This window comes from Arachis ipaensis, chromosome B5 (genome assembly GCF_059453495.1).
Source record: "Arachis ipaensis isolate K30076 ecotype BB chromosome B5, ASM5945349v1, whole genome shotgun sequence".
Lineage (NCBI taxonomy): Eukaryota > Viridiplantae > Streptophyta > Magnoliopsida > Fabales > Fabaceae > Arachis > Arachis ipaensis.
In genome coordinates, this window is record NC_142440.1 from 13309777 (window position 1) to 13326112 (window position 16336).

General features: G+C 35.9%; 3 protein-coding genes across 8 annotated transcripts; all 3 read right to left on the reverse strand.

Annotated features, from left to right (window-relative positions):
• Positions 1-1376: 1376 nt before the first annotated feature.
• LOC107642956 (ureide permease 1) lies at positions 1377-6332 on the reverse strand. 5 transcript variants are annotated; one of them, XM_088488809.1, is made up of 9 exons: positions 6206-6322; positions 5534-6032; positions 4405-4707; positions 4055-4193; positions 3703-3877; positions 2996-3015; positions 2801-2895; positions 2323-2697; positions 1377-1741 (listed from the first exon to the last, which is right to left on the reverse strand). In XM_088488809.1, exons 3-9 carry the CDS (start codon positions 4639-4641, stop codon positions 1583-1585), a joined length of 1200 nt encoding a protein of 399 aa, XP_088344935.1. In that variant the 5' UTR covers positions 4642-4707; positions 5534-6032; positions 6206-6322; the 3' UTR covers positions 1377-1582. The 5 variants fall into 5 exon arrangements, with proteins under 5 accessions (XP_088344935.1, XP_016201959.2, XP_016201960.2 ...); XM_016346473.3 differs by lacking the exon at positions 5534-6032 and having other exon boundaries at positions 6206-6332; XM_016346474.3 differs by lacking the exon at positions 6206-6322 and having other exon boundaries at positions 5412-5633.
• Positions 6333-8196: 1864 nt separating this feature from the next.
• Positions 8197-9833, reverse strand: LOC107642957 (uncharacterized). Of its 2 annotated transcripts, none has more exons than XM_016346478.3 (3): positions 9623-9833; positions 9022-9458; positions 8197-8937 (listed from the first exon to the last, which is right to left on the reverse strand). In XM_016346478.3, the coding sequence occupies exons 1-3, from the start codon at positions 9702-9704 to the stop codon at positions 8374-8376; spliced, it is 1083 nt and encodes a 360-aa protein (XP_016201964.1). In that variant the 5' UTR covers positions 9705-9833; the 3' UTR covers positions 8197-8373. The 2 variants fall into 2 exon arrangements, with proteins under 2 accessions (XP_016201964.1, XP_016201963.1); XM_016346477.3 differs by having other exon boundaries at positions 9611-9816.
• Positions 9834-10976: 1143 nt separating this feature from the next.
• Positions 10977-15590, reverse strand: LOC107642958 (E3 ubiquitin-protein ligase At1g63170). The gene is made up of 5 exons (XM_016346479.3): positions 14103-15590; positions 13000-13119; positions 12720-12852; positions 11598-11762; positions 10977-11503 (listed from the first exon to the last, which is right to left on the reverse strand). The coding sequence occupies exons 1-5, from the start codon at positions 14672-14674 to the stop codon at positions 11330-11332; spliced, it is 1164 nt and encodes a 387-aa protein (XP_016201965.1). The 5' UTR covers positions 14675-15590; the 3' UTR covers positions 10977-11329.
• Positions 15591-16336: the final 746 nt, after the last annotated feature.

The following is a 16336-nucleotide window of genomic DNA, read 5'->3' on the forward strand; positions in this document are numbered from 1 at the left end:
GGATCCGGCCTAAAAAAATGCGGATATCGTATCCGATCCGATCCGATGAGTGCAGTGCGGATCGGATAGAATTTTAGGCTATATCCGATCCGATCCGATCCGTGTGCAGCCCTAATTTCAAGCTTTTATTTCCTCAAACTAGCATTCCAATTCAAATTATACTTGGATCCAATCTTTTATACTTCGCATTTATATATCAAAAGATTTTGCATTTTAATTTTTTTAGCTAAAGAACTATTTTATGTAGAATTTTTTGAATTAAAATTTTTTATATTATTAGGATTTATAATTATACTACGTGTATATTAAAATTAGCTCATTGAGAGGCCCAAATGGCCTACCAAAAAAGCCCAAATCATTTTTTATGGGTAAATACAAAAAACTTGACAAAACGCTAACAAAACAGATATCCAAACGCTAACAAAACGGAAATAAAAGTTAAATAAACTAAAATATCAAAACAGTCCATCAAAAGTCCAAAAGTTATATCAAAACAGTCTATCAAAAGTCCAAACAGCCCACCGAGAGGTCCAAAAGTTTTTAAACACAAAGTACCATGACTTCTAAAGGCAAAAAGTACAAATTCCAACATACTCAGAACACACGAAAAACCAAACTCAATCAGCATGGAGACCAAGCTTACCCTCATGCTTCGAAGGCAACTGTTCAGAATGTTTGGATTTTTATCGAGCCCAATATAAATTGGCCTAAACATTTCTGCCATCTTAACAGTCAAAGACCATCTTTACCTCCTATCTACTTTTCAAAATTATATGAAGTAGGACCCCTCCCACAAAAATAAAATAGTTTACACCACTTATAAAAGGAGAGCTCATTGTTCTCTCAGGTATGATTTATTCTACACTAGCATTTATCCCCTTACCTCTCTAGCTCTAACTTGGGCATCGAAGTGCCTTTATAGGTACCACCAAAAAACCAGGCTTGTCATTCTACCAGACCAACGAGTATCCAATCCATCTTCACCTAAACGTAACCCACCTGAACATTTTGTATTTTAACTGTGTATTGCCTAACGATGAAACAATTTGGGTGAAAGGAAAGGACGATGAAACAATTTGGGTGAAAGGAAAGGATCACATACTGAGGGGACAAAGTTTTGTTAAGAAATGCTCAAAAAGTATAGAAGTGTGTCGTTATTCCAGTAAGATGACTTGTATCAAAGTTCCTTAAATATTTTGTAAAAAAAAAAAAACTAAAAATAAAAAATCTAACAACTATCACCAGACGCCATCTATACTAACCCCGTTGATCTATATTTTTGCCCAACATAAGCGACTAAGTCTCATTGTTTTGAAAGCATTTTTTCATTTTCTTTTTTCTTGATGTATAAAATAACAATGAAGAAAACAGAGGTATACAGAAACATTGGAAAAATAATGTGCAACATATACAGCTTGAAAGTTGAAAATGTACATGGAAATAAGAAAACATTTCAACCTACTGAATTTCTGCTTCTCCATCCCCCTTTTCGTAGTAGTTTGCTTTGTCTAGTTGACACCAATGAACAATCAGAATACTAAATCTCTTATTTACTAATATGACTACATTGTCTATAAAATGATCATTGGTATTTCCTATGCCCTGATGAAGCCATTAGGACAGCAACAGCCACAATGAACATGAACAACATGCTCCCGAGCAGCATGTATGTTCGCTGCGATGATTTCCGATATTCCCCGAATAGAACAATGCCCCAAAAGGTGCTTACTAATGGAAGCGCCTGTTTGAACAACGGGTTCAAAGAATCAAAGTGATAAAATGATTCAACAATTTATTGTACACTGTAAGTCACATAAAAAAGGGGGGGGGGGGGGGGAAATGTGTCTAAGTTGTTCATAACATTTTGAATATCTCAAGGTTTTCTGAGAAATATAGGGATTTGCGTAACAACAATTTTATTTGCCAACCAAAAAAATTGGATCACCTCTCTTCCTTTTTTAAAAAATTCTCCATCTTTGGATACCAACTTTTGGTGTTGGAAAAAAATTTTAATGATAAAAGTAGGTAATTAGCATGTAAGTAACTATGGTTTGACAATATCTTGAATTTGGTTGAAACTCACATGCACTGTCTTTATGTAAAGTTAATAGTTGAAAATTATTCGATGATAATTTAGTCAAACATGTTAAATCAACTAAGGATTTTCAGCTAGACAATTGCACGTGAGTCTTCACTTTTGAATTTCTATTGGTTGAAACTTGAAAGCAAAAAAAACTATATTTTGCTGTTAGTGAATAGAATATATTCTTAAGCCGATCAGTTATTGACTTAATTGCTATTATGAAAGGAAAAATACTTCACCTGAACAGCATCTGCTGCCGCATATCCTGCTGCTTGGCCTCCCATAAATTGGAGACCATTACCAAATCCACAAAGGAGACCAGCCAACAAGGCCCAACCTCTGCCATCCCAGTCTCTCAAATACGCCGTCAACGATGACTTGGGCAAGTTTAAGACAGGGTGGTAAAGGAAGATGAAATTGAGAATAATCGCAATAACAAAACATGAGACTGAGAAATAGAAGAAGGCAGTATAAACAGTCAAATGAGGAACCCCTTCCTTTAGTGTATGCCACTGATCATTTGTTGCTAAGTTGAATGCTGGTGAGAACAAAGAGAAGCATATTCCGGCAAAAAAAGTTATAGCCAATCCAATGAAAGTGTTCTTCCCAAACACCTGCAGAAGAATTCAAATTAATGGTTTGATTTCTTTCAAGTGAATCTGTCAAACATGGTAGATTAGTGAAATGCTGCTAATTAATGATGTCATCGTCACCTGCCTTAATAGCTCTTCTTTTCTCAAGATCTAAAAGAAAAACAGCAGTTCCTGCTTTAATTTTTTCGTCACCGCCGCTTTCAAGATCCATTGGTTTTACTGTAAGAATAGCAGTAGGATAGGTAGAAGTTTAGGATCTTATCAAAAATTTAATAATCCCCAAGAAGATAGCAAATTACACCTTATCTGAGCTTCTTACCTCCCTCTGTGAGAGAGTCCCTGGGAAAAGAAGAGAATTTGCTCATTAGATTCGCATTATACTAATCATTACATGGAAGAAGAAACGCTGAACTGAAACAATAGAACTAGAACTGATGGATGCTAATACTAGCAAAGAAAATATGTTGAAGAGTACAAACAATGAACATGGCATTTGTCAAATAGTAGTCATTTAGAAACCAAAATTCAAACCAACTGGATTGCTTCGGCTTCCAAAAGTAGAATGTTAAAAGTAACAAAAATAGATGGAAATAAATGATCCTTAGGAACAGTGAACTGCAGACTGTACTTAAAATGGTCTTTAAGAAATGCAATTCATAGAAGAAAAATAATGCAGAAAAAGAGTCTCCTCATTTGCCGAGTTACTGCTTCTGCTGTAACATTAATTGATTTGGTCGACTAGGTTTTTAATACACTGTAACAATTGCTTTCACAAATTTAGATTATTGTACATAATCACTACTAAGTTCCCAAAGCATAGGCATTTGGTAATTTTGTTTCCAAAGAGAAGCTAAAATAGAGGCTTTGATAATAATTTCCTTAAGGCAATGGTGCACAAGGATGAAATGAAGTACAAGGTCAAAATCAAGATGCAATTATACTGAGTCATTAAAGGAGCAACTATCTAACGTCTATAATCAATAGTCACGTTCACGTATCAAATTAATTGTAACTAACAACACATACACTGATCCAGCGTTATAATCACTTGATAAATTGCTGAGCTTGACTTTATTATCAGCAGTATTCGAAGAATGAACAGCAGAACCTAGACAAACTGCAATCAGAAAGCAACCAACTCCAGGAAAAAGAATCTCAGCTCTATTGATTTTTCCATCCAAAAAGTAATTCAAGCTTGTGCCTGTCAGAGTTGGAACAAGATAGTGCAGCAAAATTTCAGTGAGAAAGCAAGCTAACAAAGTAACAATTATTGCAAGTAACATAAGATCGTAGCATAAGCACACTCATCCTGACACAGTATGTTCAACTGCATTATTCTGAATATGTTATAATTTTTGTGTGATCAGTTAATTTATACCTATAACAACAGTTATGCTTGCAGTGATGACTTCAGTAACTGACAACCCAACAAAAGCAAAAGCATATTGCGAGGCCAGATTCCCAAGGCTTAGGACCACACCACCCCCCATTGCAAACAGAACAGAGGGCCAATTATCCTGCACATAAGCAAATTATTGAACCAATTGTAGGCAATAACACACAATGAAGCTAAGCATGCGGTTAATGTGTATGTATTACTAAAATATGAAGAATTAGAATATGAGCTTTGTTAGTGTGTAACTATGAGGGATCCAAAACATAGAGCTTTTGGAAAATCTGGAACATTCAAGGACGTAGATTTTACAAAGCCATTTTTAAGAGACTCACCTGAGCAAGTTGAGCTAAAAAATTTGGCTCACTTGGTGTGCTCTTGCCTATCTGACCAACTGTGAATGCAATAAAAAGAGCAGCAAGGAAATTGGTGAGCGAGTAATCAAGATAAGTATGCTGAGGAAGACGCCCTCGCCTCTCTAACAAAGTCAAGATAGCAGGCCATGTCCCCAAGAAGAAAAGGGCCAAAAGCATGCAAACTATGGCACCCGCCTTGCTCTCCAACAAGTACATTTCCAAATCCGTACACAAATTGCTTTCAGAATTTAAGGTAATCCACAAGGATATAGCACAGAAATCCTGAAAAAAAAAGGCAGCAAAATTCAATTATACTTCAAAAGAATAACAAAATGATAAAATAATATAATTTTACTAGTATTAAAGATATAAGTGAGAGTCAGTTAGGTAAACGATAGTAGTCCGTAATCGGTTACTCTCATATAACAGTAAAAATTCAAGATTAAGTTATAATTTTCAGCAGCAAAGTGAAGCATATGCACATAAAAACGCAGAGAGAATTGAAAAAGAATAATCCCTGATACCTTGGAATCCATAGTCTATAATCAGAAGCAACATAAAGAAAAAGAAATAAATGACGTGTATATTTTATAGCAACAAATTTCAAAGAGTTACACAGTCGTACAAGATGATTATTATATAAAGAATCTAGCACTCCATAGACCCTATAGTAGGGCCACAAAGAAAAACCAAGAGTGTACATCACAGCATATGAAGGAGGCGAAGGGCCACGCATCTGTTATCATCATAAACAAGTAACCAACAACAAAAAATTCAAAAACTATTCAAAAAACTATTTTACAGAGTGTTACGGCCCAGTCCCAGAATTGGTCCACTCTGTCCCATACTCCCATCAGGAAAGCTATGTGGCCGGAATCCCCAGTAACCCGGATCCACTCGAATTTCTACCAGATTCACCTGCCGATCACTAAAGACAGGGCTTAAGCACACGGCCGACGTATGCTATCTAATTCTAATTCTTATACCTCTTGGATTGCCACTAATATGAGCGTGCCCGGCCCTGTGAAAGTAAGTCTCTGTCCCTCTCCCTAGAACTAGTTCACCCAGGTAACTTTCGTTGAACACAGACAAAGAAAGCCTTCAGTACCTAACAAAAGTGATGACTCTGTCACTGAAAGTGATTCGGTCAACGTGAAAGTGATTCGGAGAGATACTGTTTGATTCTGTGAGCTGGAATCTTGAAAAGTGGATTCCTACTTTTTTTACAAGAGGAATTAATGAATTATTGTATTTTTTTTGTTTGGTCATGGGTCAAGATCCACTAACAGACCCGACCCGATCCGAAGACACTGCCCTCTCCATCAGAAGCCCATTCCCCAATCCGGAATCTATTCTAGCGCTATCGTCCACTCCATGACCGCTGATGAAGGATGAGATCATGAGATTCTTGTGCCATTGATGCATCCCTTGGCCGGTCTGTTTCCGCCATAACCTTCCCGCTACGATGCCGATCAAGAGCTAAACTATTACATCTTCTCTCCTGTGGCTCTTGTATTCCTATCGAAGCTCTGTCCCGTATTTCCACCGACATCGTTCCTTTTCCATGGCCATCTCGAGCTTCGGTGTCCATATTTTGCTGTCCGATGCTGCATGAGCATATTAAATATTTTTTTTGGGTATTTTTTAGAAAGAATTGATGATTTTTGTTTTAGACGTTAATCATCGAGTATTTTGATTTTTTGATAATTATAGGTGAATAATAAGTTAATAACAAAAGAGAAGTAAAGCAGGAACAAAAAGAACCAATAAAAAAAAGTACCTTTTAAGAGAAAGAGAAGCTGGTGTGCAACACTCCACTACAGGACTTGCCACACGCCCATATGGGCGGCCAAGACAAGGAAGCGTATTTTTCGACGAAAAAATCAATTGACTATTTCTCCTGTTCGTATTTTTCGATAGTTTGATGTTGATATTAAAAAAAAGGATAATTAAAATAAAACAATAAAACTGATATCCTGATTTTCGATTTTTTTTTTTATGATGCATTAACTTTTTTTTTATTATTAGGAGTTAAAAATATTTTTATTTTAAAATCGATAAATATGATATTTATTTTATTATTTAAAATTATCAACATCGTTTACCATAAATAATTTTAAACAGTATAAATTGTTTTCTAAAATCAAATAAATGGTGTAAATTTAATGTATAAAATAGACTTTTAGAATATTATTCTTTTTTTAATTAAAATCGAGTCGATTTTTATTACAAAAAACGAAGTCCCGTGCTCATTTCCCGGTCCAAAGTTCAGAAACACCATTTCATCGTTAACTCTCAAATTCACACCATTTTTATCATTAATCCGCGTCCATTTCCCCCAAATTTTCTATTTCATGACTAACCTCCAAAGTCACACCATTTTCAATCGTCGTTATCCGCTGCCGTTGTCGCTCTGCCATGGTTGCGCCGCCGTCGCTCCTCTTGCTCGCGCCGTCGTTACACTCTGTTGCTATTGTGCCGCTTCGCTCCCCACGTTCGCGCCATTGTCGCTCCTCTTGCTCGCACCGCTGTCGCTCTGCTACTGTCATGCCGCCGTCGCTCCTTCTCTTTGTTGCCGCCATCGCTCCGCCTACTTTGATCCTTCTTCGCGTTCTCTCTCAATCGAGCTCACAAGAACCAAGTATCTTTTTCTATTACTGTTACTAAACCTTTTTCAAAGCCAAATTCAACTATCATGCATTACTATTTCTTAGTATAAGGAATAAAATTCATAGTTTCATAATTTATTGTAATGAATCAGGAAGTTTTGTCCTGGTTAATCTTCTTGTTGAGACTTTAAATTGAAATGATTAGTTGATATGTTTCACTTGTCAAATTCCAGTGGCTTTGGTGTTTTAAATTGTAGAGCCGTAAATTAGGTAGGTGATGATATTTTTCTCTTTTGACTCTTTAACTGAGGAGTAGTGAGCATACATAGATACACATATTTTTGAAATTTAAGGAGTAGAAAGGTTTAGCTTTGTTCTTCACTTTATGTTGGATATGCGGTGAACGATGATATTGTATTTTTTTTAGTTCATTGGATAGAAATTAGCTCTGATTTGTTCTGCTGAATTTTAGTGCAGAACTAATGCAAAATCAATAAAGTGAGATATAGATAATCCTTATATAAATGCCTTTTGTGTTTTGACGTTACTGTACACACCTAATAATGAACTTGAAGATACTAATAGTGAGTAGTTAAAGATTTAATCCAACAGAATTTCTCATTCACTTTGTCATAATGTGCACACGTTAGAACACTTGATTTTGTGTAGGTTTAGGAAGCTCTTTTAAAAATTATTCTAGTAGGTAGGTAAGCCTTTTAAATGTGTGTTGGATAAACAATTTGTATTTCTTTATGTTAAGTAATTATAGCTTCTCATCTTTTTAACTTGTATTCTTTTGGTAATTAATTGTGGATAACATTGGCAACTAGACCTACAAATACAATTGGTAGCAAACTTAGCAACATGAAAATAAAAATCCATATAAGATCAAGTATCACATGCACAAAGCAAGTAGTGCATCTAAACAAATTGCACACTGACACATTATAATTTGTGTCACAGTATAAAATATATGTTAAAATATAAATATATTAGTAGTTAATTTTAGTGTATAAATAATATTTTTGTAAGCAAAAATATTTTCACATTTTTTATACTACGCATTTGGTATTTTAAATTTTAAGCTGCGTTTTGATTATAAGACAATTTTAAGTGTAACATTATAAAGAATAATTCCATAGAAAATGATTTAGTAAAAATATTAAAATAAAGGAAACTATTTTATTGTGGTATTTGACCACACCAATTGTGGTCGCTAACTGGTTTCAATTGACAAAGCAAGTCAGATGTACTCCAATCCAGCCAAAGGAACAAAAAACACAAGGTATTAAAAAGCTTAAAATGGTGTCAAAAGAGACAACCGGCAGAAATTCTCATCCTATTTCCCTTCCTCTTCCTCCGAAAAGCGTAGATGCTTTCCTTTTGGGGTTGGCAATCCTTTCAAATGCATCACGTTTGGCGAAGACGACGACGAAGAAGAAGAAGAACTGTTTCCTCCTTCCTCTTCTTCTTTGATGAGCTCGTCATCACTGTTGTATACAAATCTTATGTGCTTCCCTGCATATGTGCTACCTTCATTCATGCTTATCTTGTTCAAGCCTTCACACAGTTCATCAACATCATATCCTCCTTCTTCTTCCACATCCTCATAGTAATCTTCCTCCTCCTCTTCTTCGGCTACTTCCTCCTCCTCATCTTCTTCATCACGGGTGCTTGCATTCACCTGTATCGACCAAACTGAAGCATCGTCGTCCTCTGAAATGGTCTTCTGTGTGTTGCAGCTACTATCCACACTTCCTTGCATCACTTCACTCAGCTCAGAGCAGCATTCTTCGGATATCTCAGATTTTTCAGAGAAATCAAGAAGTAATGACCTTGTTATCAAACTCTTTTCAGATTCGGAGTTCTCTTCATTCTTCCCCTCAAATATATGATTCACCACCTGCCACAACAAACAACAACAAAAGTTATTCAATTTATATTCAGCTTAACTGAATCCTGTCAAACCATAAAATTGAAAACGAACCTGAGAAATCAACTGCTCTTGGACAATGGGAGAAGGTGTGACAGAAACCAAACCAGTGTCAAAAGAACCCGAAAGATTCGGGATTTGTGGGGTGTTTGCAGGGGTTGGAGCAAGAAGACCCATTGGAGAAGTCACTAGTTGAAGAAAAGGACGGCTTTCAAGTGAGAGTTTGGAAAGCACAGCTTCTTCTTCAACCTTCTGCAACAGCGTCTTCACCTGACCCCTTAGCAGCGCCTCGCCGGAACCCGGCGTCTTCTTCACCCTGCTGCTGCTTCCCCTCTGCTTCCCACCCAAGGGGGTCTCCAGACTTCCCCCATTCGCCAACCCCACGATCGGAGAATCGTTTGTTATGTCGATCAGCGCTGATCGATCTTGCTGCTTTTGTGTACTTCTTTGCCTTGACTTTGACATGCTCTTTTCAGAATCCTCCATTTTTCCTGATGCAATGAGCAAAAAAGAATTAAAATTGATGTTATCCCATTTGGAAGTAACGAAATGGGTTGATTTAAGTGGAAGAAAATTTTGATCTTTCTTTGTTTATTATTTAGCATTGTTGGAGGAAAAGAAGAGAGGAAAGAAATAGAAATACTGAAATAGTCACTTGAAAGAGGAATGCTGTTGCCGTTGGAAGAAGCCAAGGTCTGTGATCTTGTGACTCTTCTTGCGGATGATGGTGTCTCCATTGGAATTGACTCGAGAAGAAAAACAAAGTTCGAAACTTAGGGGATTACCGCAAAAAGAGAGCGGAAAGAGAGTGTGAGAGAGAAAATTAAGAAGCGACGGTACAGAGAAGAAAGAAAGAAATCATACGCGATTAGGGTTAAAGTGAGAGACTTATAAAAGGAGATTAGATAGCATGAATATGAATATGACCGTTGGGGCCTGCGCTTTCTTTTTTACCTTTCCATGCTAGAAACTGCAACTAGCCGTTGGTATCTCTCTTTCTGATTTTTGAATGCTGGGTACTCTTTTTGGGCTGAGAGGCCCACCATTGCTTTTTTAGAATTGTTATTATGGGATGGATTCTCTCCATTGATTTTTATTAAAAAATTTAATTATGATATACTGTTAATGTAAAATAGCTTTATATGTTTATCCAATTATATAATATCATATTATAAAAAATAATTATTATTTTCGTTCGGATATGATTGGACTATTGTATAAAAAAAAGGATCAAAATTAAACTTTTTACTAAATATGATTTTTTATTATATAAAATTAGAATTTAATTTTAATACACTATCAATGGTATAAAATAATTTTATACATATATGTAATTACATAACGATATATAAGTAAAAACTATCCTTTATATTGGTTACGTAACAGATATGATTAGACAACTCTATAAAATGTTTTATGTTATCCATACAACAAAATTAAACTCAAATTTTTTTCTCACATGATTAAAATTTAATATTTTTGTGTGGCTAAATAACTGTATTTGGGATTTTAACAAAATTATTGTTGCAAATGTAACCATCGTACGTGTGATCCGCGATTTTTTAAACATACAACATTCTAATATAGTTACATCCACATGAAAATTGCACCATATATAAGATTATTGTGGCAATTTATTCGTATTTTGTGGTCACTACGAATTGTAAAGTAATTTTTTCTTACAATCAACTGAATCTAATCTAAACTAAGTAGAATCAGAATCATTTATGACATTGTTTAGACAGCGCAGTCCAAAAGGCTTTGCCTTTCTACTGCCTGCTTGACTTATAAACTTTGCAATGATTTTTCACTTTACGCTACAAATATAAAGATCATTCAGATAGGCTGGGGATTGGAGGAATAACATCTTTAAAGTTTAAAGCAATCAAACGCCCCACCGAAGAGCCATTGGTTAATTATGTCTTATTACAACAACGTAACAAAAAAATATTTAACTCATCAAATACCTACTATGTCAAAAATCATATAACGTAATAATTCATCAAAACTATCCAAGGAATGTAAATTTTATAGACTATACTCCGTTCTGTTCATTTCACAATAATATTTTCAGTGTTAATGATGAAGTTGAAAACAACAAACCGAATTGCCATGATTGTAACCGGCACGAACCAAATAACACTGATATACACAACGAGTTATAAAGTTACAATACCTAAAAATAATCAAACCAGCTATCGCTACAAGATAACAAGCAAATAGCAGCCGCAAGTACCAACTGTTTAGGGCCTGTATCAAAATGTATATATCAACATGCACTGCCTAGTGTGCTGACTGTCAACCAAGGCAGCATACGGATTCCTCAACGAAACATGGCTGCTACAACCTTCGCAAACATCTTCTACACTTCCTCTTGACCGAGGTTGCTACTTTTCAAGATGTTATACTTGCAGAGTGGGCAAGTAGCATTGATATACAGCCATTTATCAACGCAGGAGCAGTGAAAATGATGACCACAAGGAAGTTGTCTTAGTTCAACCCCATCGTCATAGGACGAAAGGCAGATGCAACATTCCTACATCATGGGACAACATTCTTATATCAAAATTACTTGGAAAAGGGAGAAAAACTAAAGTCCACATGCATATAACAGAAATTCATAACAATACCGCATCCTCCTCAGCAAGAACATGTTCACCAGGTGAGTCAGATCGGCATTCGGTCATTACTCCTCCAACAGGTCCTTGTGTATTTCCAGCAAGTTTCTCATTGTTTTCAACTTTCCGAAATTTATACTTTGATAGCTGCTCAATATCCTCTTTTGATGCTCCTTCCTGCTTTTTTACCCACATGTGTGAGCATGGGCACACGCACACTCAAAGATGAAACCAAGGTACAGGGCAACTATAAATCACAGCAAATATCTCCAAACAAAATAGCCCTTGGCTACACAAAAGCATTATCATGTATAATCAAAATAAATATGAACTAAAATAAACTTCATTTATTCAGGCTAGCAACCAACTTACAAGTACCAAGATTGCATATAGATGTCAATAATAAGTGACACATTTATAATCTCCAAAAAAGTCATAGGAAATAAGTTTGAAGATATACTTCATGTGCAGAAACACCTCATGATAAATAACGAAGACATAAGGTTAAAGAAACTCCAATTCACATTAACTGGTTATCTCCAGATAGATCCTGTAGCTCTCCAAATTATAAGTATCTAATGTTATAATTTGACTCATTTTCAGCCCTCAGAATTTTAGGGATAGACATCCATAGTAAGAACAGTCACTTGAGGTTTTGCAAATAAATTGGTAATTGGTAACAAGCACAAAAGGAGAGCCTATGGAGCAAACCATTATTTTTGCACTTGCATCATATTGCTACATTATATTGTAACAATGAGTTCCATCAGTGGGTTAATACAATAAGTATGTACATCTGATTTAACTTTAACAACTTTAATAATGAAACAAATAAATTCATACTTCTCTAATCAGTCAAAATCAGCACACATATAACTCCTGGTTAACACAACCATAACATTAATATAGTTTCGTAGCATTCATTCTTGTGTTTCACAAAATACAAAGATTCTAGTATTATGGGTTTTTTTTTAGCTATAATTATGTATTGAAATAGTTCAATGTTAAAATGCAATTTCAAAGCCCAATTTTATAGGGAATATGAATATAGTACTTCCATTGGCACTTGAGACACTAAATCCATCCAGCTATAACACATAAAAGAACATTTGATGACTGATTTCAGATGCATACCTGGTCTGCAACTGCATAAAGAAGGGCAATGATGCATGGAAGACAACAGCAAACAGCGATACCAATAATACATGCCAGTGCAACACAGAATACAACAAAGAAGACATCAAAACCAAGGAAGATTATACATAGCCTGAAAAGCAAGCAGATTCTGTCAACAGTGTTCAATCAAAATAGGTAAACAAGGGTATACTTGCTAAAAGGTGGGTAAATTGTAAATAGAACATTTGATAGTGGATATATAAACATGCTGAACAACGGAAGCTGAGGGAGCACAAACCAGTAAAGAAGAGGAGATTCTTCGACTAAAGATTGACTACCAGCTGATACCCAGTAGAACCCAATAATCCACCAAATAAAAGAAAACATCGTATTTGCTGATTCCAAATGCTTTGCAACACTGATAAGAAAAAATAACAAACATTAAAAATGCATCACACAAGAAAAATAACAGTGACACGTACATGGTAAGTTGGTAACACAATAGATGGTACTCATGTCATATAAATTAAACTATCACTGGTCTAGTCCTTACACACTTAACTTTTGGTTAGAACCTTGTGACCTAATACCATGGATTTCAAGCCCAAAAAATCCACTGTACTCAACGGGGTAAGGTGCCATATCTATCTTCTCCAGACCCCGCCACCATGTAGGAGCCTCGAGCAGTTGGCTTCCTTTTTATTCTCATAACACTCTCTATCATCTCTTTACCATCAAACTTACATTACCAAATCATTTGAGTAACTCAAAGTAACATGAGAGGGATGTTAGAGATATTCCAATTTAAGAGGCTTTCAGTGAGCATGCAATATTTTTCAAATTAACTTGAATCTCTAGTTCTCTACTATCCTAAAGAGTAAATTACAGCAGCCACATCGGCTCTTTGAGATGTTTATTGAATCTTAGGTAGGGTTGTCTGCTAACAAAGCTAGTCTTTGCTTAACGTCAGCTAAAGCTCATGTGTTCAAATTAATGCAAAAATGTCCCATAGCATATATCCCTGAATCAGCTCTGATTCAATTCTGCCAAAAGCTGGCCATATCAAATACAAGAACTGGTTGAAATAGTAACCAACTTTGCTTTGTGAGGCATAGATTCAAATCTAAGACAAGCACCTCTTATGCTCAGAACTACGATTAATCTTAACCAGCAAAATACATGGTAGACTGAACTCAATAAAAAGAACAAGAATAGGTAAGCAGAATCACTTCACTCAAACCTACAACTCCTAATTATATCAAAACAACATAAAATTCATAGCAAGCATCGGAACAGATTAACAACATGTAACTATCATGTAGATCCAAAATTCTGAAGACATAAACCATAAATGCTTCAATATTCAATACCAAAAGTAACTAAGAAGGTGAAGAAATTCACCTAGTGCTGTCTTCATCCAACTGGCCCAATGTGACATAGTGCGAAGAACCCTCCCTCGAAGGTGAACTCAAATTCCCACTGCTTCCAACCCTTTCTTCTCCACCACCGTTCAGAGACTGCGACCGCTGGATCCTCCTCCTTCTCCTGTACTCAACGCAAACGCAAACCATGTGAAGGACGCACTGCATAGCGTAACCTATAATCCACAGCCTCAGAGGCATTTCCGGAGATTCTTTCCTGCTCAGAAACAACACCGTCGCCGCCACCACGACGAACGCGAAGTTCCAAACCATGTCGAGGATCACCACCGGCTTCGAATACGCCCAATCGCTCTGCCTCTCCTCCAATTGCTCCGCCGCCGTCTCTCGCACCACCATCGACGGCTCTCTCATCATCCTCCTCCCGCTCGCCTGCCGGAGGAACCTCGCCGCCTGTCGGAGGCTCTGCCGCCGTACGAATCGGCGGCCTGAATTGAATTCGTCGGTGGCAGCGCCAGTCCCGGTATTGCCGAGAAACGGCGTGGAATCGACGATGTCCTCGGAGGAACGCGTCGGGGAGCGTGTGTTGGACATCTGTGAAGATCGGGGAACGTGACTCGGCGAGTTGGATAATTTGACTCAGTGATTTTACAGATAGTGTTGTAGTATTAATTTGGGTGGCATAAGAACATAGATTAGAGAGCGAGGGGAGTGAAAAGGATTAAGGAATGAGTAAAATACTAATAAAGTGGTGGTAGTAGTACTCGCAAAAGAGAAAACAGAGAAGAGAACAGAAGGGAAGAGAAACAACAAAGCAAATGATTACGCAGTATAGAGTTGAATTCAATAATGATTAGTCTCTATCTCTCTCTCTCTCTCTCTCTCTCAATATAGGGGGGCCTTTGGGCTTTGGGAATTCAGGAGGGAGCGGATCCCACTAATCTCAACCCTTCATTTACATCAACGGTGATAATTATATATATATATATAAGTAATATAACATCGATCTTTCAACACGCAAACCATTTTCTTCTCTTCTCCGATAAATCGCACCTCTCTTCAAACCATGGATCTTGATGATATCGTGAAATTGATATTTTATTCACGTTTTTTTAGACAATAAATCGCATCACGTCCCCATTGTTAATGGAGTACTATTTGGAGGTTTAAATAAAAATGACTATTTGTTATTTGTTGCAATTTGTTGGTTTTCGTTTGACAATATATTGAAATCACTTCATGGACTGGACTCTTTTAATTGTCGTAGCTTCTGGATTTCTTAATTTTTCTTTGTTTTAGGAAGCTCTTCAATACTAGCTTCTACCTTCGTATAATCACTTTCGTTTACATGTGGTGGTGGTGGTGAGTCGCCTATCGAAAAAGTGATGCAATTTATTAGGACCCTAAACTCTATACGTTAAACCCTAAACATCGATGAAGAGAGTGGTGCGATTTCTCGAAGAAGAATGAGAAAGGCTAGCAAGAAAACTGAAGAAACCTTTTGGATACTGGGGAGGCTCCGTTAGTCCGTTAGCAATACGTATTACGATACGAACGGGAACGGAAAACGTGACGGCGACATGTCCTCCATCCTTCGTATTGACCGCGTTTGTTTACAGGAACATAACATTAAAACAGAGACGTAAAAACATAAAATATTATATTTAAAAATATTAAACACAAAAATACTAATAAATAATATAATTTATTTTTTATTGTTATTAAAATTATATTTTTTATTATTATATTTTTTAAAATTTTTTAAATTTAAAAAATAAAAATAAATTAAATTTTTATAATTTATTTTATTTTATCATTAAACAAAATACAAAAATATTAAATTTTATATTTCTATCTTTTATATTTTGTGTTTAGTATTTTATCTTTTTCAGTTATCAGAAACAAATGCCTAGCCTTTTGAGTTTTGATTGAAGCCTTTAAAGTAGGTTTGTACTTTGTGACATGAAAAGCAAAAAATGCGGTACGTTTTGTCTGGTTTATGTCCGGATTAACCAAAGAAGTTAATTATTCAGCAAATAAAATATAGCAATTTCCTACAAATTGTCTTGGTATACAAAAATTCAGTAAATATTAAGTTTGATATTTAAAATTGCAAACATAGATGTGTTTTAGTTTTATTCTTAAAATTTTAAAAGCTCTAACATCATCCATCAAAGATTAACATAATTTTTTTAAGAAATTTCAAGTATTAGAACGATATAGGCTTGTTACTTTAGAACTTTATGAAGGAGCACT